This window comes from Ogataea philodendri (genome assembly GCF_020536065.1).
Source record: "Ogataea philodendri strain CBS6075 chromosome Unknown scaffold1, whole genome shotgun sequence".
Classification (NCBI taxonomy): domain Eukaryota; kingdom Fungi; phylum Ascomycota; class Pichiomycetes; order Pichiales; family Pichiaceae; genus Ogataea; species Ogataea philodendri.
In genome coordinates, this window is record NW_025763889.1 from 995719 (window position 1) to 1015716 (window position 19998).

Genomic DNA, 19998 nt, shown 5'->3' on the forward strand with positions numbered 1-19998 from the left:
ACAATAGATATATAATATGAAGTGGTCAATTTATGAAATGAAGAACGACAAAATGCAATGCCAAGCTGGCAAATATGTAATCGCCAAACGCCCGTTCTGGCGTGATGCCTTTGAACACCGTCTTGTTGGCGTCCAAGCTCTGGAGTCTCAACGACACCGTCAACACGAACTGAGCCACAGTCGAGATGAATCCGCCCAAAAAGGCGTTAAATGGGAAGTTTCCAACAAGCACACAGAACACAAACTGTAAAACACCTAGTCCAACAAGGAAAATAAGGAACGTGTCGATCAATCGCAGTTTTTGGTTATTCTTTGTTTCTGCAAGGTAACTGTTAAACGAGATTCTAACGGAGTTGCCAAGCTCCTGGACCACCGAAACGCCAGAACTTGTCTTGTCAGAGGTCTGTTGCGGCGTCTGTTTCTTCACGACCGGCGTGTTTTTTGTCTTAACGTCTTTCTTTGCCATTACGTGGAATAAAATAACAATTTAATTAAATTATTTTCCATACATGGACAAGAAAGCAAAGGCTGCGCCCAAAGACGCGGTTTTGATTGACCAGCTGCCGAATCTTGCCGCAGAGAACGATAATACCGAGTCGACCACCGTGGTGACTGCTCCGCCGTCGTTGCGGATCGTTCCGCCGATTAATTTCAGCCCCGTGGAGAAACACCTCTACCGATCAGGACAGCCGTCGGCAATCAACCACTCGTTTCTGGAACAACTACATCTCAAGTCTGTCATTTGGCTGGCTATAGAAGACCCGCAGGACACATTTTTGCGCTTCATCGAGGAAAATAATATCAATCTATTCTGCAATCTAGGATACGACTCAATAGACTCCAACTCATGGGACGGGCTCTCGGAGGCGTCCATCAAACAGGCATTGGAAGTGATTGCCGATAAAAGACACTACCCGATGCTGGTGTGCTGCGGAATGGGCAGACATAGAACAGGAACGGTGATAGGATGTCTACGGAAACTACAAGGCTGGAACTTGGCCAGTGTCAGTGAAGAATATCGACGGTTCACAGGAGTGCGAGGCGGCCGTATTCTGGTGGAGTTATTGATCGAAGCGTTTGATGTGAGCACTATAGAAACAAGAGAAGAGGTTGCTCCAGAATGGTTGTCTAGATGATACGATGGATCAGTCGTCTTTGGACTGTTTGCTTTGGCGTTGTCTGAACCGTTCCTGTGCCATTTGCACTGCTAGTTGCGACTTTTTTCGCTGCGCGTTGCACTGTTCCCATGCAAATGTCGATCCCAGCATTAGACCTCCGAATCCCCAGTTGGTAGCTTTACGTATATCTTTATGGTAAAGAAACATCACAGTCGAGAAAACGAACAAACACGAGAACCCGGCCAGTCCGGCGTCTCTGAAACAGGGGATTTCCAGTAGATTTGCGGGCTGGAAGTCTGCCCAGGTCAGTTCCGATAGGATCTTTTTCACCTCTTTGGATTGGGAGCGTGATTCCTGCGGTGAAACTTGGGGTTGTGTCTCAAATTTTGGAGGCACATCTTCCATGAAGATTTTCTGTTTCTCCTGCTTATTTTCAGCAACCACAGGCTCTTGCTCTGCGGTCTGTTTTGACCCTTTTCCAAATGGCCAAACCATCACTAGAGTCAATTATTTTTTTTCTCTTTCAATATCGACGCGTCGCTCTTTACAATTCTGAAACGACGGTCAACAAATACTTTATAATTAGATTGTCATCATGGGAGAGTCACCGCCAAGAAGATATTCCGGAGCCGTGCCAATTCTCAGCAGGAATGGGTCAGATTCGCGTGGGTCCAGCAGAGACGCCAGTAGAAGAGCCTCGATGGCCCGTTTGGCAGCGTCGCCGCTGGGATCCACAGCCCCATTATCTGCTTTAGCACAAAGAAGAACAGACTCTTCTAGCTCGTCGGTTATTGACGACCGAGCAAGTCCAGGAACGGCTACCCGCGGAAGACCGGTTATTATCCACGCATCGCCTCCCTCGTCCACCTCATCGGACGTGGAGGATAATTCCGCTTTCGGGCGTGGCGAGCCACAGGGCGATAACCAGCTATCGTCCTCGTACAGCTCCACGATCGACGATCCTCAGATTCTGAAGAACGTCTCCAAACATCTGGCAACAGACGCAAAAGGGTCTCTCAAACTGGCCGGTGGTGACATCACCAGAGACCTATACACTCTCCCAAGCAAAACCTCCTCCTTGAGACGGTCGCGCAGTTTGACGGGAACAGATTTCCCAGGCGAACGCCGCGGGTCGGCAGCTTCCCAGCTCCGTCTTCCAGGAGGATTTAGAAGACAATTTATCATGCATAAGAAATCCAAGTACGGCCACGAGCTGTCGAAACCAACGTTCATCACCAGGAACTTTTTGGAGTTCCTGTCTATTTATGGCCACTTTGCCGGTGAAGACCTGGAAGATGAAGATTATCTTGCTTGTTCTTACGTACTGGACAAAGACCGCGACGAAGAGACTCCTTTACTGGATTCTCGCTCGACAACAGGAACTGCCTCCACACTGAAGTCGTTCTTTTTACTTTTGAAATCGTTCGTCGGAACAGGAGTCTTGTTTCTTCCCCGTGCATTCTACAACGGAGGACTCTTGTTCTGCATATTGACATTGCTTTTCTTCGGGCTGCTTTCGTACTGGTGCTACTACATTCTCATTTTGACCAAGGTCAAGACCCAAGTTTCATCTTTTGGAGACATCGGAATGGTTCTTTATGGCAAGGAAATGAAAATCCTTATTCTCGCGTCCATCATCATCTCACAGGTCGGGTTTGTCGCCGCATACACCATCTTCACCGCCGAAAATCTGCGCGCATTCATCCTCAACTTTTTGAACGTAGACATTTCTATCGGCAAGCTGGTTGTGTTTGAATGCTTTGTGATCACTCCGCTTGCGCTGATCAGAAACATCACCAAGCTATCGATGGCTGCGCTGCTTGCCAATGTGTTCATTATGACTGGTCTGGTCACCATCGTGTACTATGCCTCGTTGGACCTAATTGAGACCGGCCCTTCGCCAGTGGCTCTTTTCAACCAGGACAAATGGTCCCTGTTTGTGGGAGTTGCCATCTTTGCGTTTGAAGGTATTGGACTGATCATCCCGGTGCAGGAGTCCATGAAGTACCCAGAACAGTATCCGAAAGTTTTGGGAGCAGTCATTGCTGTGTGCTGTGTTTTATTTATTGGCGTGGGGTCTCTGGGATACCTAACGTACGGCGAGAACGTCAACACCGTTGTGATTTTGAATCTTCCGCAATCGTCCGTGGCTGTTGGGTCGATCCAGCTGTTCTACGCGGTGGCCATTCTGTTGTCTGCTCCATTGCAGCTGCTGCCTGCTATTAGAATTATCGAGTCGAGAATCTTCCATAGAAGGTCAGGAAAAACCAACGCTGCCACGAAATGGTCCAAGAACTTGTTCCGGACGGCCGTCGTCGTGGCCACCACGCTGATCGCGTACCAGGGCTCGGCCAACCTGGACCAGTTTGTCTCGTTTGTTGGCTGTTTCGCATGCATCCCTCTGGTGTACATGTATCCGCCGATGCTGCACTACCGCAGCTGTGCAGAGACCATCTGGGTCAAGCTCATGGACGTTGTCCTGGTTCTCATTGGCGGAGTGGCCATGGTGTACACTTCGTACCAGGTGATATTTGGCTAGAAATTAATTACATAATAAACCAACCAATAATTTACTCTATTTATTTTTTAAGGTCAAGTCGTCCATTATGGCACGTTCCTTTTATTCCGACCAAGAAGAAGTCCTTCCCACTCCGGGTGTCAATCAGGCCATCTCCAAGGACCTGAAGAAGAAGGAGGACACGTTGCACGACCCGCACAAGAAACTCGTCGAGGGTAAAGTCATCACCGTCAACAGCACTCTGGAGAACTACGCCAAAAAGGCCCGTCAATACGCTTTGCAGAAGCTCGAGATCTTTGAGGCCGAATACAACAACCTCCATGCCGCATATCTGAATGAAAAGAGAAATTTCCTCGACAAATATCATCAGCTGGTGGTGGAGCCTGTGCTTCCGTCTGGACTGTACGTTCTGACAGCCATGCTGACGGGATCGATCATTGTGCGCACTAGATCACTGCCCACGAGGTTTGTGACTCCTGTGGTTTTCGGACTGGCCTCATTCAGCTATCTGATGCCGCAAACGTCCTCCAACACTTTCAATTGGCTCGATGCCATTAAAAGAGAACAACTGCCAGAAACCAGCAAACAATTAGATGAAGCCAAACTCCAGGTGTCCAAGCTGGCATCCGACATCGACCAGACCCGCGCACAATGGAGACAGCAGCTCACGGATTCCGTCAGGTGTGTCAGAAAGGAGATCCTGAGCCGGACAGAGGAAAAATAGAAATAAAAGTGCTATATTCACTCTCTTTTAAATACACTCATAAACTCGAAAATGCCACCCATGTCAACGTAGCGTCGTCCACATTCCGCCAGGTACTTGTCCACAACCCTCTGGTGTGACCTGAACAGGTCTCTATTCTGTTCCACCAGCGCGTCCAGTTCTCCCTGGTTCAATGCAACCGGTTTGTTCTCCTTGTCCTCGAACTCGTGATCGGCCACCAGCGGCTTCAGAACGCGTTTCTTGGCCTTGTCGACGTCAAACAGACTCTGCAGGTACAACAGCTGGTTGTACAGCTGTTTGTCCGAATAAACGTACCTCATTATTCCTTTGCAACCATAAGCTTTTCCTGACTTACCAATACACCGCCGTCCGTAAACAGACACCTGGCGCGTCTTGATACCGCAGTCATCACACACAAGCCAGCCCGCGTAGTAGGCCGAGATTTCGTGGCGCAAGAAGTGTTCGAGCTGTGCAGAAACGGCCAGTGGAGAAAGCATTTGCTGGCACGACAAACATTTGATTCCAGAATATGTGGTCTGGTACTTGTTGGACGCCTGGATACCGCCAAAGTCGAACGAGCTGTGACACGAGCTGCATTTCATAACAAACTTCCTGCAGTCGCGGAACCGCTCGCTATCTGAAATAGTGGAGTCCAGTGGTTGCAACTCGGCCGACGCACGGTCCTGCATGAACCGGGCTCTGGCCTCGTACTTTCTGGCGTCCAATCCCAGCGCGGACGCCAGACGAACAACGTCGCTGCCTTCGATCCGCTCCAAAAGTCTCTCAACAGGAGCAAAAATCTGTTTCTCGAGGTAGTAGTATGGATCCGGCCGGTACAATGCAGGGTTGGCCAGGATCTCGCCAATGGCCCGCGACCGCTCAGCAACCGTATCGCCGTTGTCCTCACCCTTGTCGGTGACCACAAACGTCATCACACTGCCCGCACGCACAAGCTTGCCCTGTTTTCTGAGTCTCAAAGCCACCTGCACCGCAGGCATCGACTTTCCGCCCGGATACTGATCTGGGTCCTTGGACAGTCTCGTGTTGATTGTGAGTTTCTGCATTGGTATCTTGTTCTCTTTCAGTTTGTCTCTGACCTCTTCCAGATGCATGTAGATATCGTTCAAAGCGTCTTCAGGATCGGTGTTTCCAAGAATCTTCTCCAAAACGTACGTGGACAGCTCCTTCGACAGCGGACAGAACTCTCTCCGCTTCATATCAAGTCCCTTCACTTCCAGAACGGTCTTCTCGATCCCAGAAGCGTCCATCGTGGCGTTCATCGCAGCATACTTCTTTTTGGAGTGGAGCAACAACCGTTTAAACACATTGTCGATGTCGATCTCCAGCAAACGGTACCGTTCGTTGACTTTCACTTTGAAGTCTTCACCAATACCGATGGCGTCCTTGAAGTTTTCGGATCCAGTCTCGATCATGACCGAGTCGGTATCACCGTAAACAACTCTCAGTCCATTGCTTTCGGCCAACTGTCTGGTGTTCATCAGAATCTCTCTTCCTCTATCGGTAACCAGCATAGCCAATGGTTTGGCGTAGAAACGCGAGTTCACGTATCCCAAACAACCGTACATGGAGTTGGCCGTCAGCTTCAAAGCCTGCTGCTTAATATCGTACTGAGCTTTCTCGATGGCCGTGGATCTTGGGTCCTTCAACAGCTTCTTCACCTCACGACGTCTATTAACAAGCTGCTGGAGCAACCGAGGCAGCACACCTTGGGCAGCGCCCGACTCTGGCACTTTTGGCAAGTCTCCATCCTTCAGATTGTGTCTGTCCACTGTGGTGAAACAGATATTGAATTCCTGGATGATGGAAGGATAAAGAGAGTTGAAGTCCATAACCAGAATGTAGCTCTTGTGCAATCCTTTTTCTGGCTCAAACACCAGTCCACCCTGGTACTTGGCTTTCTTGTTCGACGTGGCTGCGCTCTCATCAGCATCCTGCTCAATGGCAGCACTTGCAGCCGCCTGTCTTTGGGATCTAGTCTCCTTGTCAGGAACAATGTACCCGTTTCTTGTGAACTCGTGCAGTAGAATGTACTCGTTTCTACCTGCTCTGGTTCCGCCAAGTGTGTGTGCCCAGGCATTACCAGCAAGATTGGTAAGCTGCTTGGACAGAGACAAGATCTGGACACGGAAAGCAATGGTGGCTGTGATCTGAACGCTTGTGCTATTTTCGTTGAACGCAGCAAGGAGAAGATTGGCGTCTTCGGCGAACTGTGGGTTTGCAAGGTTGACCTCCATCGGAACAAACTTCTTTTTGCACACCACCTCGTACATTTCAGGAAGCTCCCAAGACTGACATTTAGAAGTCAAAGACTGACCCATTTCGTTGGCAATGTCGCAACACAACCGGCCGGCGAAAATTTCCTTTAAATAGAACATGTTGTTACGGCCGGAACCTTTACCAAACCTGTCGGGCCATTGCTTTCTGTTTCTGCGTCCAAAAGTAGACCATTGGTTGATTTTCAGGTCGAACATCCGGCGCATCAAAACGTCCAACACGACGCTGTCCAAACGATGGCCAATGAACACATCAGGATCGGCTTTCTTGACCATAGCACTGAGACAGTTCAACAGCGTACGCTCGTTGTTGAAGCTTCTCAACGGGATCTTTTTCTGAGCTGCCAATTGAGAAAGTCCTGGTGGCAGGGTCAGAGAACCGCCCACTGGCCGAACAAGAGTCACTAGCTCGTCAGGCACGGCATTTTCACTCACCGGGGCGTCCTGTGGAACGTTATGGTACACAGCAAGAGAAACAGAGCCAATCTCCTGTCTTCCTTCCTTCAAATTGGTCACTGGCTGCACATTGATACTGAGAACAGTGAGATCTGGAGCCGTCATGTTAGTCTCCATTGGCTTGATCTGGGCTGGGTCGGAAACAGCCACCTCCACGCTACAATGGGACGAGTTTTGCAACACCGAGAAATCGGCTCCCTTGATCTCCAACCAGCACGGACCCATCACGTTTCTTTGCAGGACAAACGACTCAAATATGTTGGCATTGGTACCAAAGACGTATCTGAATGTCTCTCCGTCCATATTGGCAGGGATGATTGCGTTTCTGGCCTTAGGAGTTTGGAATGGTAGCAGGACTTTCAAATACTCGGTCTCCTTTGGAATGTTTTCCAATTCAAACGAGAACTTCTTCACCTCAGGCTTGGCCCTAATAGTCTCCAAACCGAACTTGTCGAGGATCAGCGGGATAACCTCCTCGTGGATATCCATTGCAGTTGGTGGCGGACCATCCTCGTCTTCCAGACGTTTTTCACGTGGCAAGAAATACAGTTCTCTGCACAGTCCATTGATCTGGACCATTCCACTCACAAACTTGCCGTCAACAGTCTTGATCTTTCCGAAGAGCAGCAGACTGTTGTCGACCTCTGCATAGTCGAGCCAGAACATCTGGAGCACGTCCGAGTCGGTGACAACCTGAGACTCCTCGACTTTCTCAAACGTGATGTTCATCATCGAGGTATCAGGACTGTCTCTAGTTGGAGACGACGGCACTTCTTTGATGCCTATGGATTCCTTGGACTCCTTGCTGGAACTCATGTTGACTCTCTCTACAGTGGTTTTTGCGGTCTTCAAAGTTGTGATCGCGATTTCATCGTCAGAGCTAAGATCGTCGTCCAATTGGTCATCAATGGTGGTAGTGGTGGTGGTGGTGGCTTTGATTGGCGACGAGGGAGTTTGTATTGGCGCAGGGTCGGACTCTGCATTGTAGATTTCGCCCTCGGAGCTGAGTTTGACGCGCTTTATTGGAGCCTCGTCCTCGAAAGAAAGCTTCTTCACGCTCAATGGTTTCACCGGTTTCAGTTTGTTGGTCTTGAGCGAAGAGAACACGTCGGTGCGCTTTGAAACACCAAAACGCGGTGTGCTTTTCGCATTGGCACTTGCCTGTGTCGTGAAGTCGCTCAAAATGTCGTCAAGATTGTCGATCTTGCGTTTTGGTTTCACTTCTGGCTCTGCCTCCTTGAAGAAGGAGGAGATCTGGGGCGTGTCGCGCTTGATCTTGGCGATCTTTTTGCGTTGACGAGTCTCCGGCTCTTCCTCCTCCTCGCTCGCGTACTCATTGGCGCCATCCCAGTCGTCCGCACCGGTTTCTGCGTATCCGTTTCCTGAATCGTCTACTATAAAGTCGTCATTTAGAAGTTGATGCTGTTTGTGTTTGCGGAACTGCTGTTCATCAACCTCTTCGTAGATGTCTTCGTAGTCGCCCTCGTCGTCGGACAGCTTGACACCAGCACGAGCTGCGCGTAATCTGGCACGTTTATCTGTCTTCATAATATATACGCGTCGCGTAAAAAAAGGTAGCTGTAAATTTATCTTTTGATTTCCCCAGCCATCTTTCACCGCCACAGAAAACTTATTTTGCCAATATTGAATGTCTTTTGCCAATCTGGACCTGGAGGCCCAGAAAAGCGTTGTTCGGCCGTCCAAGTCGACGGCGTCCACACAGCAGCTCAATACGATCAGCTCGCAGCTGTCGGACCTGATTTCAAACATCACGAAATTTGACAAACTGCAGCAGCAATTGGGGACCAAAAGAGACACCCTAGGCCTGCGGAACAACCTGGCTTCGCTCGCTAAGAAGTGCGACTCGTTGCATTTGCAGGTGGAGAAAAGTATCACCGAGCTGGAAAACAACCCGGACTCTTTGGATAACCCGACTTTGCAATACAACAAACAGAAACTCAAGTCCCAATGCACAGACATGTTCCGCAACTACCAATTAATTCTGCGAGCGTATAATGAGCGGTTGCAATCCGTTGTAGTGAACGAGGAATACGACTCGAACCAACAGAATTCTGCTCCGATCGAAACCACGCCTCTGTTGGCTCAGCAACAAGAACCGCAAATTAGCAAGGCAGAATTAGATTTCCACGAGTCGGTCATCCAGCAAAGAGAACACGCTATCGACAACATCTCCCGTGGAGTCCAGGATATCAACAAGATCTTCGAAGACTTAAATGAGATCGTTAACCAACAAGGAGAACAAATAGATACCATCGAAGATAACCTACTGGCATACACCAGCGATAACCAGCAGGCCCATCGCGAGCTGGTTAAGGCGGATGCGTATCAAAAGAAAAAGCGGAAATGGACGTGTATATTGCTGGTGGTATTGGTCGTTGTCTTATTGATAGTGATTGCTCTAATGAGTTAAACAGACGAGGCTGTGCGAGAAGGTGTTTCGATACTTTCTGTATCGGAGTCTTCGTAGTACTCCTGTTCATCGATCCAATCTTTGACGCGCCGTTTTCTAACAGTCGACCGGGATTCGGCCATTGTGGTGGAATCACCTATATCCTGAGACCTGGCTATCATTCTTCTATTCTTGCGACGTTCGATCTTTTCCAGCACTTCAACTGCCAAATCCTCGAAAAACTCACTTATCTCTTCACGATGCACGTATAACACGGTAGAAACAGCCACTCCCGCGCAGATGGCATAAAATGGAATAGGAAACGGCATTGCTCAAATAAATTGAATATGTTTTATGATTTGCCTTTAGATAAGAAAAAGTTTATAGGGAAACTTTCCCTTTCTTAAAATTAAATCCCTTTTCTCCTTGATCCATGCTTCCCGCCCAGGGGAGGTATTCTTCAATAATTCATGGGCGCAAACTGGACGTTTCATACATTTTGCCCAATCTGGCGGCCTGTTCCGGTCCTTCTGATGCTGTTGCCCAGGTTTGCAAGAACAATATTTCCGACCTGGTAGAGGCGTTAAACAGGAACCATGGTAAGGGTAACTGGCTCTTGGTGAATCTTCGTGGAGAAAAGATCGGATATGATCCTGCTACTGTTACGGAGCACGGTGGTCGGTATTTACATAGACCATTAGTGGATCATAATGCCATGCCTTTTCTGGATCTGCTCAACGTGGTGGCCGATGTGGAGAAATACTTGATGGAATCGCCTGTTCATGTGGTTGTTATACATTGCAAGTACGGAAAGGGACGAACAGGAAGCGTGGTAGTGGCATATTTGATGTTCAAGTTTCATATGTCCTTTGATGAAGCAAATAAGGTGTTTAGAGAAAGAAGAGGGCTTTTTAGGGCAGAGGTCACAATTTGGTCTCAGATCCGATATTTGGACTACTTTGGTTATTTTCTGCATGACAAACGAAGACAGCAGTTTTACCGGGTCCTGATGAAAAGCGAGTTTTCAGCAAAGGACTTTACAGTCAAAATAATGGGCCCCAGCAGAGCCCTGTTTGATAACGAAAAAGGGATGACAGTTACCGTTAATAACAACAAAATTGCATTGAAAGAGTCCAACTTTTCCCAGATTGTTTATGAATGCCCGGAAGTGCACACTCCAGATATCGTTGTTGAGTTCAACTTCGTGCTCAGCTCGATCATGACGGGCATGGGTCGGTTTTGGATTAACGGCATTTTAGAGTACATGCAGCAGTACATTGCCACGAAAAAGAGTTACAACTACTTTGAGCGGCCAAGTTCGCGAGCAAAGAAAGAACCATTGCAGGTGGCGAGGTGCACTCTTGAGATCCCTTGGCAAGAGCTGGATGGATTTAAAGGAACCAAGAGTAAAGGTGTGAAGTTACTGGAAACGGTGGCTGTCGAGTTTACGACGCAATTCAAAAGCTCCGAGGATCTGCTAACGATCCAACGACAGCTGTCTCTTGCGGGAATGCTGGGCATGAAAACATAAAATGGAATGACGTTTATTTTCTATTTTAGCCTCCCTTTCTGTTTGATTCTAGTTGTCTCCACACGTCTTTTATGATCTTGCGAATGTACGAAAGCTGTTGCTCGTCGTGTCCCGAAACGGTTTTGCAATTTTCAACGCCATATGGTTTGGATATAACGATATGGTTATCGAACACAATAATATTGTCATTTTTATCCATTGAGACGTCTCCGTCTGGTAAAAGGTTGAAAAGACTGGTGAAGATCTCTTTTCCTTCTGTTGTAATTTTTCTTCCTCCCAGGGTGGAAGCCAGGATGTATTGCGATTGGAGTTTTCTGACTGTTTGAGAGTTCTCCACTTTGTAGTTATGTCCCAACATATTGAGAGGAATCGGGTAAGGAGGACGAGGGTCGGAAGCGAACTTCTCGTTCACTGACCCCGATTTTGATTCTTTTGGTTTTGACAGGCTGACTATGGACTTGATGAAGGCATTTTTAATAACGACGAAATTCTCCTTGGTTGGAGTTTTTGACTCAGTAATAAGGGACAGTAAGCCGTTGTTTGGCGTATACGAGTGGACGGTCCCCACTATCGTATTATCATCCAACGTAACAAGTTTGACCCTAGCGGTTAATCGACCCAAGGAAAAGAATAACTTACTTCAAGCCAACGATGTTGTCTAAGCTAGGCATAAAAAAGTGACTAGAAATAATTGTTGATTTAATTTGTATTTATTTTACCTTTTTTTAGGGATGGAATCTGATATCCGTGATTTGGAGGTCCCATTGGACGACCTGGACCAATTTCCGGGAACGATCATTGATCGTGGTGAAATGGTGGAAACTACCGATGATCAAGATATTCTGTCCTCGCCCCATAGCAGCTTTTCATTTGGAGACGATGAGGAGGAAGACGAGCGCGAGATCGACGGGCTTAACAATTTCAATATTTTGTTGGAGTACCCCGAGCTCGAATACGACTATTCGGAACTCAGCTCTTTCGAGAATGAGTACATGGACTGGTTTTCGTCCGGCGACTTGAAGGAATTGGCGAGTATTAGAAAACTGACCTCCTCGAACCAATCGCCTCACAGTTTGGTCAAGCAGCTTTCTGTTGGAACTGAGGAATCGAAGTTAGTGACAATCCTACGACTCGAATACATCATCATGGGCCACTTTGGAGACGTTTCAGAGATCCCGGAGCTGAAAGAACGGATACTTTCCAACTCCAAGTTGTTTGTCAGTCATGAAACACTTCTCCCAATTTTGGAATTGGTGTGCAATCGGATGCTTTTGTTGAGCGATCTACGCAATGAGGAGAAAGTGCCCGAGAAAAAGAAGCTCAAGCTGTGGTCTGCTCAGTTGTACCATGCAATGACGATAGTTTACACCATTGTGCTGTCTGCTCTTGTGACCAAAGATAAAACAAATTTTTTAGCAGGAATCATAGATACCAGTCAGCTGTTGCCCACGATGATGCGCTCGATCGACAATTGGCGATGGCTGACTTTGGATCTGGGCGATAAGGATCTAAACACCGTTGTTGATGGGTCAGTAGCTCACTACTTTAAAGTCCGAAACGTGATTTTACTACTGTCGAAACTCATCATTTTGCAATTTGGACCAAAAGACCACTTGGATTCGACCAAATCGTTTCTCCAGTACAGATATGAGTCTACTAAGGGCCATGTCGATACCTCTGGATCCAGGGGAGGCAAAGTGGATACAATCAGTCCGCTTGACTACCAGTACTTCCGCAAGGAGCTGATCACAAGATACCCCACATATACACCTCCAGAACATAAAGTTTCAGACATATTGCAAATGAACATTGATCAGGATAATTCTAGCAGTTCGCGGCTGATTAACACCTCTGCTCTGCTTATCAACCAGAAACACCATCTCCGAAACAAAATGGCCGTTCCTCAGCAGAGTAATCCTCCTGAAATACATATTGCGACTCCTGCCCCGTCTCCGACTTTGACTCCACAACATACTGGAGGGTCTCAGGGATCTAATATTTCTGAAATGGAGCACTCAAACGGCCAAGGCCGCAAGAAAGTGTTCATCACGCAACCACAGTTCCCTAATCTATATCCATTTTCCCAAGATATCCCAACCAGCATTCAAGAGGCAACCAAAATCTTCCATGCACATGTTTCCGAGTCTTTTAGTGCTGTTCAGTTCACGGACGTGTTTGTGAACTTCATCAGGCAAGAAAAAGGAATACCAGAAACCAAAAGCTCAAAGTTTACTTACAGTGAAAAAGATGTGGATGAGAATCCGATTTTTGCTGATGAGATAGTCTCTCTACAGCGGGTGGAGCAATTCTACCATTCTTCGTTACCATACTTGAACTCCTTGGCAGTGGTGCTAGTTCAAATAATCTCGTCCAATGTGGTTCAGACCCAAAATTACAAGTCTTCAGACAATCCATTTCTCCCACCTTCACGGCCTCTGGACATATCCAAACTTTCCGATTATGACAAACAAAAACTCGAAGTTTTGCGACTAAAGGAAACATGTTTAAAAGGAGCTTCTACGATCATTTTTTTGTTGCTCAAATGGTTCAAGATGTCACATATTCTCAAACAGGAATATTTTGCTCTGTTGTTATTTGACAACGACTTTTATCCAAACATGTTTCGTCTGTTAGGTAGCAACCAGGCCCAGACGCAGTTTGAGAACTCGTTCGATTTCAACGACACAGAGACTCTTCTTAGAAATAGGGCCGTTTACTGTGATTATGAGGTGTTGTACGACATGAAAGAGTACAATTTTTTCCTTGCGGCAACAGATAGCCCGTCTCCAAAGACTCCGAAGTATCAGCTGCAGTCCAATGATATTTTCGAAGTTAGCGATAAAACATATGAAACGTTCATCCCACCATTCAACGGCCAATCTCGTGTGAAAATTACAAGACCGAACCACAGATACTGTACGATTATCACGCAGCTATTGCGCAGTCTTTACACCAGCATTTCGAACTACAAAATTCAGAGAATCTACAAGCTGCTCGAAGTTCGTCCGACGGAGAATTTACGGTTCATGCTCACCATTTACAACGCGAACTTTTACAAGCCAATTTTAAAGATTATCAAACTTGTGTGTCCATTTAACGGGAAAAAATGGCGGTCGAACAACATGGACCTCATTTCGTTTGTTTACCTGTTTTACAAAGTGGGACTACGCGATCAATGGCTGAACAACCTGTTCATCTTCAACCTGAACGAACGACTCAAGAGATCTTGGGAAAACGAATACGCATTGCGCAGTCTTTTGAAATTTTACAACTCCTCAACATACCCTGACCAGATGATCAAGTTCGGATACGACGATATCCCGAAACTAGACAAAGACATGCTTTCCTACGACGAATGGGCAGATATCTAACACCACCCGATTGCATCACGATGTACTCCTCACACCTAGCATATTAGTATAATGATTTGAGACTTGTTTTTTTATTTACACTTTAGTTTATTATGGAGTCGGAACAAATAGTGCTGAACTACCTGTTTCGACTACTTCGGGGCGTATTCCCCGCCGACTTTGACGCCGATTTTGTTCATAGACTGACCAACGACGTGTTTGCTGTGCTTTTGCGCACGTACTCGTCCGCTATGAGTGCATCTCAGTGTCTGGCATATTTGGGAGAGTATCGCTCGATCTTGACAGAAAAGAGCCCCAACGCGTATATTTGGGACAAGCTACAGCAAACAGTGGAAGATCTTTCTCTACTGAAAAACACAGATGAGTTGGCCAGATATTTAATCAAATTAGATTCCTACGAGAACCATCAACAAAGACAAAAACCAAACAGACTCGCGCATTACGACTCTTCGGGAATCGCTAATCCTCTTGCAGCCAACACCAGCTTCGCCAATCCTCGAAATGTTGTTTCCTCGCCCGGATTGCCCTCTAGCAACGCGTTTCTTCCCTCGTCTACTTTCGCTCTTCCTTCAAGTCGACCGCCAAGCCAGAGCCTTGGAGTGGGTGAGCCACTAAGCAACCATTTGATACCCTTCTACTATCAAAACGCAGAGTATGGACTCATTCCAGAACAGGAAATAGTGAAAAATCTCGTTTTTACGTTAATTGGATCGACATCCGAAATGTTCCCTTTTGATGACAAAATCAAGATTCCAACTAATATAAGTCTTGGAACGTCGGGACTGCTACATCAGATTTTTGAGCCTGCACTAATCTATAAGCATCTGAAAACTTTGAACCCAAAACTGCTGGCCAACTCCCAAATCAAGGTTGCATTTTCGAGTTTTTTGCAACAAGAGCTATTTAATTACACAAGCCAGGTTAATCAGATCCTCAGTCCTGCTAACCTTGAGCATCTAACATTGAGATACGTGCGCTTACAACTCAGTGATTGGATTGTCAAGTTGCGAATGCTATACAATTTGAGCTCGCAGATCCAAACTCTTCCCGTTAACGGGTTTCTATCTTATCTTCACGAACTGAAAAGTCTGGGAGACCCTGTTTTACAAGAACTTGCCACATCTGTCTACCGAGTCTGTGTTTGGCCGTACTTTGAAATATTGAAGGGCTGGATCTTGGATGGCAACCTAAACAGAGAAGATACCATAAAAGAGAACTTCTTCATCACGCAATCAGACACCGGACACAAGCTCCATACTGAAAGAGTTCCCGTTTTTGTGCGATCTGCACAATCAATCTACCAGATAGGAAAGTCGCTGTTGTATCTAAAGAATCATTGTGACGAGATGAAATGGTGTGTTGGATTTGCTTCGAAGTATCAACAGCTGTACGCGCAAAATGGCGATTTTCTAGATATGGCGCCAAACAAACTCGACAAGCTTCTCCAGCAGCAATACGATGAGATAATCAACCACTTGTGCTATGTTCTTTACGACAAGTTTGGATTGGTGAAGGAAATCGGATATCTGCACCAATTACTACTCATGAACAAGGGAGACTTTATCAACTCGCTAATCGTGAAGGGGCTTCCTGTTTTAAATGAGTCGTCATCTTCATTGTCGTCACACCACTTAATGAAGATCTTACAAGAGTCGATCGAGAACTCAAGCATTCGACACCTCCCCGATGACGTTCTGAGACGGTTGGATGCTAGGATTTTGGAGATGGGTCATGGCAACATCGGATGGGATGTGTTTACTCTTGACTTCCAGATCAAATACCCACTGGACTCTATTCTTGATGGAGAGACGCACAACACAAGAGAGTACTTGCGAATGTTCAATTTTCTGCTGCGGTTGCAAAAAGTAAATTATTTGCTGAATGTGGAGTGGCTACAGTCCAACAGTATTCGCCGCGGTTCGTTAAACGACATCGAGAAACGTAGCAAGCTTGTTCGCCGCCATCTGAAGCTGGACCCTAACTATCATCCATCCGTACTGGATTCGCGGTGTCTGTGGCTGTCCAAGACGTTCAAGCGGCTCAATATTCTGAGAAACGAGTTTATCAAGTTTGTGAACATCATCACGAGTTTCTTTGATCTTGAGATCATTGAGAAAAAGTATCGCAAATTGCTCAATGCGCTCGCAAAGACCGGCGAGCACGACCTGAAGATCCATCGTAACGGCAGGGGACTCCGCACGTTGGAAACCGGCAAGATCAAGGTGGACAAAGATTACCTGCCAGAACCGGTCACCACGCTACGCGATTTGGACTACAATGCCTACAACCTGGACGAATTGGTGCGTCTGCACCACGATTACATTGTTTCGATCACACGGTCGCGGCTTTTCGATGTTCACAGTCCGTCTGCTAGAGGTAAAAATTCCGGGCTTTTTTATGTGGAGCAAATCGACTCGTTCATCACCACCATTAACCAATTCATCAATTTGAACGAGGAATTCAACACTTTGTTGGTGGATATGCTTTCTGTGACAGAATTACTTCGGGATGACGGTCATTTGGACCTGGAAAACAAAGACCGGTACGACGATTACCTGAACTCGATAGACGTCAAGTTGAACAAGCTAATGGAGAAACTGACTGTGGAGATCATCGAGGCGTTTGAAGACAACCTTGTGAAGTTCACCGATGACCTGACGCTCGATCAGGACCAAACATTGCGGTGCTTGGGCATCATGTTGAGTAATTAGAATGACCTTAATAAAGTTTAACGTCATTTTCCAGATTTCCTGTAAGCCGTTTTTATTTCCACATGTCAGGGTGCATTTAACGTGGGGTAAAAAAAAAAATTTATAAAGTCTTGCAAGATCGCTAACAAAACTTAATGGAAGACAGTATAGCCGAAAGTGTTCTTTTGGACAACTTCAAGTCGTTTGGGGCCGGTGGGTTTGGAGGAGTCTGTGCTGTGATCACAGGACAGCCCTTTGATTACACCAAGGTCCTGTTGCAGACTAACCAGTACAAAACGTCTATGGACTGTATAAGGGGCACTTTATCCAAAGGTGGTCCGCTGGGTTTTTACAAAGGAGTCACGTCGCCACTTTTGGGAGTGACACCAATGTTTGCAGTGTCTTTTTGGGGATACGACGTGGGAAAAAAGCTGGTTTGCGCCGTTTCTGGTTTGGATCCCCTAAACTCACCCCTCACTATATCGCAAATCAGTGCGGCCGGGTTTTTCAGCGCAATTCCCACGACGCTGATCGCGGCGCCATTTGAACGCGTCAAGATCGTGATGCAGACCTCTGCCGCCAAGGTCTCGTTCGCCCAGACCGTTTCCAGCCTGTACAAACAGGGCGGAATCAGAACCATCTTCAAAGGTTCTGCTGCCACCTTAGCCAGAGACGGTCCGGGTTCTGCGCTCTATTTCGCAACATACGAGTATCTCAAGAAGGAATTGAGTCCTTCGAGCGGTGAGACCTCGATCGCAGCAATCATGACCGCCGGAGGATTCGCAGGAGTGGCCATGTGGACAGCCATCTTCCCCGTGGATACCATCAAGAGTGTGCAGCAATCGTCTGAAGTGAGTCGCTCAATGGCTGCCACCGTGTCGTCTATTTATTCAAAGGGAGGAATCAAGGCGTTTTTCCCCGGCCTGGGCCCTGCTTTGGCCAGAAGTTTCCCTGCTAACGCTGCCACCTTTTTGGGAGTCGAGGTAGCCCGGAAATTTTTCGATCGAATTATATAAGCGAAAAATCAGCTCAATTTTGTTTTGTTGTATTATTTGTTCATAGATCATGGGTTTCTTTCTTCCTCATGAGTCGTTGGCTCATCTTAAGGAGTATAAGTAAGTAATTCGCACAAATCACAAAAACTAACGCCAGATACCAATCGGAGGACCGCTCGTTGATGACAAAGTACGTGCTGAAACGGTTCTGGGTCCAGTTCGAAAAGATCTTCCCCTTGTGGATGGCTCCCAACGTGGTCACTTTGTCGGGGCTGATGTTCATCGTGGTATCTCTGCTGGTCATGTTGTATGTGGACCCGACGCTCGACCAGGAATCGCCTCGCTGGTGCTACGTGCTGTACGCCGTGTCCATCTTCATGTACCAGACGTTTGATGCCTGCGACGGGATCCACGCTAGAAGAACCGGTCAGTCCGGCCCATTGGGCGAGCTATTCGACCACTGTGTCGACGCCGTCAATACCTCCATGTCTGTGCTGATCTTCGCGTCGGTCGCAGGCCTGGGCAGAGGCTGGATGGTGTACCTTTCTCAGTTCGCAACCCTCATGAATTTCTATCTCTCCACGTGGGAAGAGTTCTACACGCACACACTGTTTTTGAGTGAGTGTTCCGGCCCCGTGGAGGGCATTCTGTTGCTCGTGGTGTTGTTCTTCATCACGGCGTTCGTGGGCCCCCAGTTCTGGAAAGTTGAGGTCTTCACGCTCGACCTCTCCTCGATCAACCTGTCTTCCAACTACCCAATTGCGGCCCTCAAACTCGCGCTCACCTTTGCTGGGTTCTTCCTCTACTTCAACATCTACTCTGCCAGGCGTAACGTGATCCAGCATGTGAAATCTAAAAAGGAACAGAGCCAAGCAATGCAAGGCCTTGTGCCTTTCTTTGCGTACTACGCCAGTGTGTTTGTGCTGCTTTTTGTCCACGACCAGATCAGAACCGTCTATACAATCCCAATGATGCTCACCATCGGCTCGACTCTGGCATTCACCGTCGGCCGTATCATCATCGGCCATCTCACCAAACAGCAATTTCCTATCTTGAACTTGCCAATGCTGCTCCCTACCGTGCAGCTGTTGATCATCCCGCTGCTCACCAAGGTGTACAGCTGCGATTACGACCAAACAGTGGCTGCCGTCGTTTACCTCGGCTTTGGTGTTGCTCTAGGAGTCCACGCCATGTTCATCTTGGAGGTGATCTACCAAATCACCACCTACCTGGACATCTACACCCTCAGCATCAAACATCACAAGGTCAACTAAAGACCATCTTTATAGACCCCGTCCCGAGAACATATTCTACTAAATTCATAAACAAAGTGCTTATATATACATATTGTTCAACGACCTATATCGGCAAGCATGGAGCCGGAACTAGTCATCATTCCACTAAAACTCCATCGGTTGGCCAAATCATCACGTCTAGCTTATTGAGCCTTGTTGGTGGCGTCACCAGTTCCTGCAGCAAGCAAGTCGTTGCTTCCTTGTTGCAGCTGCATCTCCTTCTCCATCTCGTGCAATTGAGTCTCTCCAAAGATACCCAGGGCCAAAGGAACACCAAGGATCAAGGCAGAAGAGGTGGCAATCCACAGTCCGTTACCAAGCTTGTTGGCAAGAGTGGCGGCAGAAGAGTAGACAGAGTTGTAGGTGGAGACAATGTATTGTCTTTGCTCTGGCAGAATCATGTCTTTGAGAGCCTCGAATCTCTGCAAGAAGGTTTCGTTTTCGTCGAATTCGTCTTCAGAGTCGATTTCAGACTCGGAGCCGGTATCTTCTTCGGCGGCGCCAAAGACCTTTTGCTCTGGCTTTTGCTGGCTTTCGTCTTCGATTCTTGTGAGGGTGACCATTGCGAATGAAATTTTTTTTGGTCGACTTTGATT

General features: G+C 47.2%; 19 protein-coding genes across 19 annotated transcripts; 10 read left to right on the forward strand and 9 right to left on the reverse strand.

Annotated features, from left to right (window-relative positions):
* Window positions 1-25: 25 nt before the first annotated feature.
* OGAPHI_002512 (uncharacterized protein) lies at window positions 26-466 on the reverse strand (the record flags this gene model as incomplete). The annotated part of the gene is made up of 1 exon (XM_046203390.1): window positions 26-466. The coding sequence occupies one exon, from the start codon at window positions 464-466 to the stop codon at window positions 26-28; it is 441 nt and encodes a 146-aa protein (XP_046063171.1).
* Window positions 467-509: 43 nt separating this feature from the next.
* OGAPHI_002513 (uncharacterized protein) lies at window positions 510-1136 on the forward strand (the record flags this gene model as incomplete). The annotated part of the gene is made up of 1 exon (XM_046203391.1): window positions 510-1136. One exon carries the CDS (start codon window positions 510-512, stop codon window positions 1134-1136), a length of 627 nt encoding a protein of 208 aa, XP_046063172.1.
* Window positions 1137-1145: 9 nt separating this feature from the next.
* Window positions 1146-1613, reverse strand: OGAPHI_002514 (uncharacterized protein; the record flags this gene model as incomplete). Its single annotated transcript, XM_046203392.1, has 1 exon — window positions 1146-1613. One exon carries the CDS (start codon window positions 1611-1613, stop codon window positions 1146-1148), a length of 468 nt encoding a protein of 155 aa, XP_046063173.1.
* Window positions 1614-1700: 87 nt separating this feature from the next.
* OGAPHI_002515 (uncharacterized protein) lies at window positions 1701-3161 on the reverse strand (the record flags this gene model as incomplete). The annotated part of the gene is made up of 2 exons (XM_046203393.1): window positions 1701-2046; window positions 2983-3161. The coding sequence occupies 2 exons, from the start codon at window positions 3159-3161 to the stop codon at window positions 1701-1703; spliced, it is 525 nt and encodes a 174-aa protein (XP_046063174.1).
* On the forward strand, window positions 1714-3657 carry OGAPHI_002516 (uncharacterized protein; the record flags this gene model as incomplete). The annotated part of the gene is made up of 1 exon (XM_046203394.1): window positions 1714-3657. The coding sequence occupies one exon, from the start codon at window positions 1714-1716 to the stop codon at window positions 3655-3657; it is 1944 nt and encodes a 647-aa protein (XP_046063175.1).
* A 67-nt stretch (window positions 3658-3724) lies between these two features.
* Window positions 3725-4360, forward strand: OGAPHI_002517 (uncharacterized protein; the record flags this gene model as incomplete). The annotated part of the gene is made up of 1 exon (XM_046203395.1): window positions 3725-4360. One exon carries the CDS (start codon window positions 3725-3727, stop codon window positions 4358-4360), a length of 636 nt encoding a protein of 211 aa, XP_046063176.1.
* Window positions 4361-4377: 17 nt separating this feature from the next.
* Window positions 4378-8880, reverse strand: OGAPHI_002518 (uncharacterized protein; the record flags this gene model as incomplete). The annotated part of the gene is made up of 1 exon (XM_046203397.1): window positions 4378-8880. The coding sequence occupies one exon, from the start codon at window positions 8878-8880 to the stop codon at window positions 4378-4380; it is 4503 nt and encodes a 1500-aa protein (XP_046063177.1).
* OGAPHI_002519 (uncharacterized protein) lies at window positions 5225-7762 on the forward strand (the record flags this gene model as incomplete). Its single annotated transcript, XM_046203398.1, has 4 exons — window positions 5225-5248; window positions 5554-6267; window positions 6844-6952; window positions 7134-7762. The coding sequence occupies 4 exons, from the start codon at window positions 5225-5227 to the stop codon at window positions 7760-7762; spliced, it is 1476 nt and encodes a 491-aa protein (XP_046063178.1).
* OGAPHI_002520 (uncharacterized protein) lies at window positions 7832-8098 on the forward strand (the record flags this gene model as incomplete). The annotated part of the gene is made up of 1 exon (XM_046203399.1): window positions 7832-8098. One exon carries the CDS (start codon window positions 7832-7834, stop codon window positions 8096-8098), a length of 267 nt encoding a protein of 88 aa, XP_046063179.1.
* OGAPHI_002521 (uncharacterized protein) lies at window positions 8759-9541 on the forward strand (the record flags this gene model as incomplete). The annotated part of the gene is made up of 1 exon (XM_046203400.1): window positions 8759-9541. One exon carries the CDS (start codon window positions 8759-8761, stop codon window positions 9539-9541), a length of 783 nt encoding a protein of 260 aa, XP_046063180.1.
* OGAPHI_002522 (uncharacterized protein) lies at window positions 9538-9849 on the reverse strand (the record flags this gene model as incomplete). Its single annotated transcript, XM_046203401.1, has 1 exon — window positions 9538-9849. The coding sequence occupies one exon, from the start codon at window positions 9847-9849 to the stop codon at window positions 9538-9540; it is 312 nt and encodes a 103-aa protein (XP_046063181.1).
* A 104-nt stretch (window positions 9850-9953) lies between these two features.
* On the forward strand, window positions 9954-11051 carry OGAPHI_002523 (uncharacterized protein; the record flags this gene model as incomplete). The annotated part of the gene is made up of 1 exon (XM_046203402.1): window positions 9954-11051. One exon carries the CDS (start codon window positions 9954-9956, stop codon window positions 11049-11051), a length of 1098 nt encoding a protein of 365 aa, XP_046063182.1.
* Window positions 11052-11076: 25 nt separating this feature from the next.
* Window positions 11077-11850, reverse strand: OGAPHI_002524 (uncharacterized protein; the record flags this gene model as incomplete). The annotated part of the gene is made up of 2 exons (XM_046203403.1): window positions 11077-11653; window positions 11771-11850. The coding sequence occupies 2 exons, from the start codon at window positions 11848-11850 to the stop codon at window positions 11077-11079; spliced, it is 657 nt and encodes a 218-aa protein (XP_046063183.1).
* On the forward strand, window positions 11783-14422 carry OGAPHI_002525 (uncharacterized protein; the record flags this gene model as incomplete). Its single annotated transcript, XM_046203404.1, has 1 exon — window positions 11783-14422. One exon carries the CDS (start codon window positions 11783-11785, stop codon window positions 14420-14422), a length of 2640 nt encoding a protein of 879 aa, XP_046063184.1.
* Window positions 14423-14514: 92 nt separating this feature from the next.
* OGAPHI_002526 (uncharacterized protein) lies at window positions 14515-17133 on the forward strand (the record flags this gene model as incomplete). Its single annotated transcript, XM_046203405.1, has 1 exon — window positions 14515-17133. The coding sequence occupies one exon, from the start codon at window positions 14515-14517 to the stop codon at window positions 17131-17133; it is 2619 nt and encodes an 872-aa protein (XP_046063185.1).
* A 134-nt stretch (window positions 17134-17267) lies between these two features.
* Window positions 17268-19974, forward strand: OGAPHI_002527 (uncharacterized protein; the record flags this gene model as incomplete). The annotated part of the gene is made up of 3 exons (XM_046203406.1): window positions 17268-18095; window positions 18299-19372; window positions 19480-19974. The coding sequence occupies 3 exons, from the start codon at window positions 17268-17270 to the stop codon at window positions 19972-19974; spliced, it is 2397 nt and encodes a 798-aa protein (XP_046063186.1).
* Window positions 17462-18411, reverse strand: OGAPHI_002528 (uncharacterized protein; the record flags this gene model as incomplete). The annotated part of the gene is made up of 2 exons (XM_046203408.1): window positions 17462-17801; window positions 18269-18411. The coding sequence occupies 2 exons, from the start codon at window positions 18409-18411 to the stop codon at window positions 17462-17464; spliced, it is 483 nt and encodes a 160-aa protein (XP_046063187.1).
* OGAPHI_002529 (uncharacterized protein) lies at window positions 18557-19135 on the reverse strand (the record flags this gene model as incomplete). The annotated part of the gene is made up of 1 exon (XM_046203409.1): window positions 18557-19135. The coding sequence occupies one exon, from the start codon at window positions 19133-19135 to the stop codon at window positions 18557-18559; it is 579 nt and encodes a 192-aa protein (XP_046063188.1).
* On the reverse strand, window positions 19546-19965 carry OGAPHI_002530 (uncharacterized protein; the record flags this gene model as incomplete). Its single annotated transcript, XM_046203410.1, has 1 exon — window positions 19546-19965. One exon carries the CDS (start codon window positions 19963-19965, stop codon window positions 19546-19548), a length of 420 nt encoding a protein of 139 aa, XP_046063189.1.
* Window positions 19975-19998: the final 24 nt, after the last annotated feature.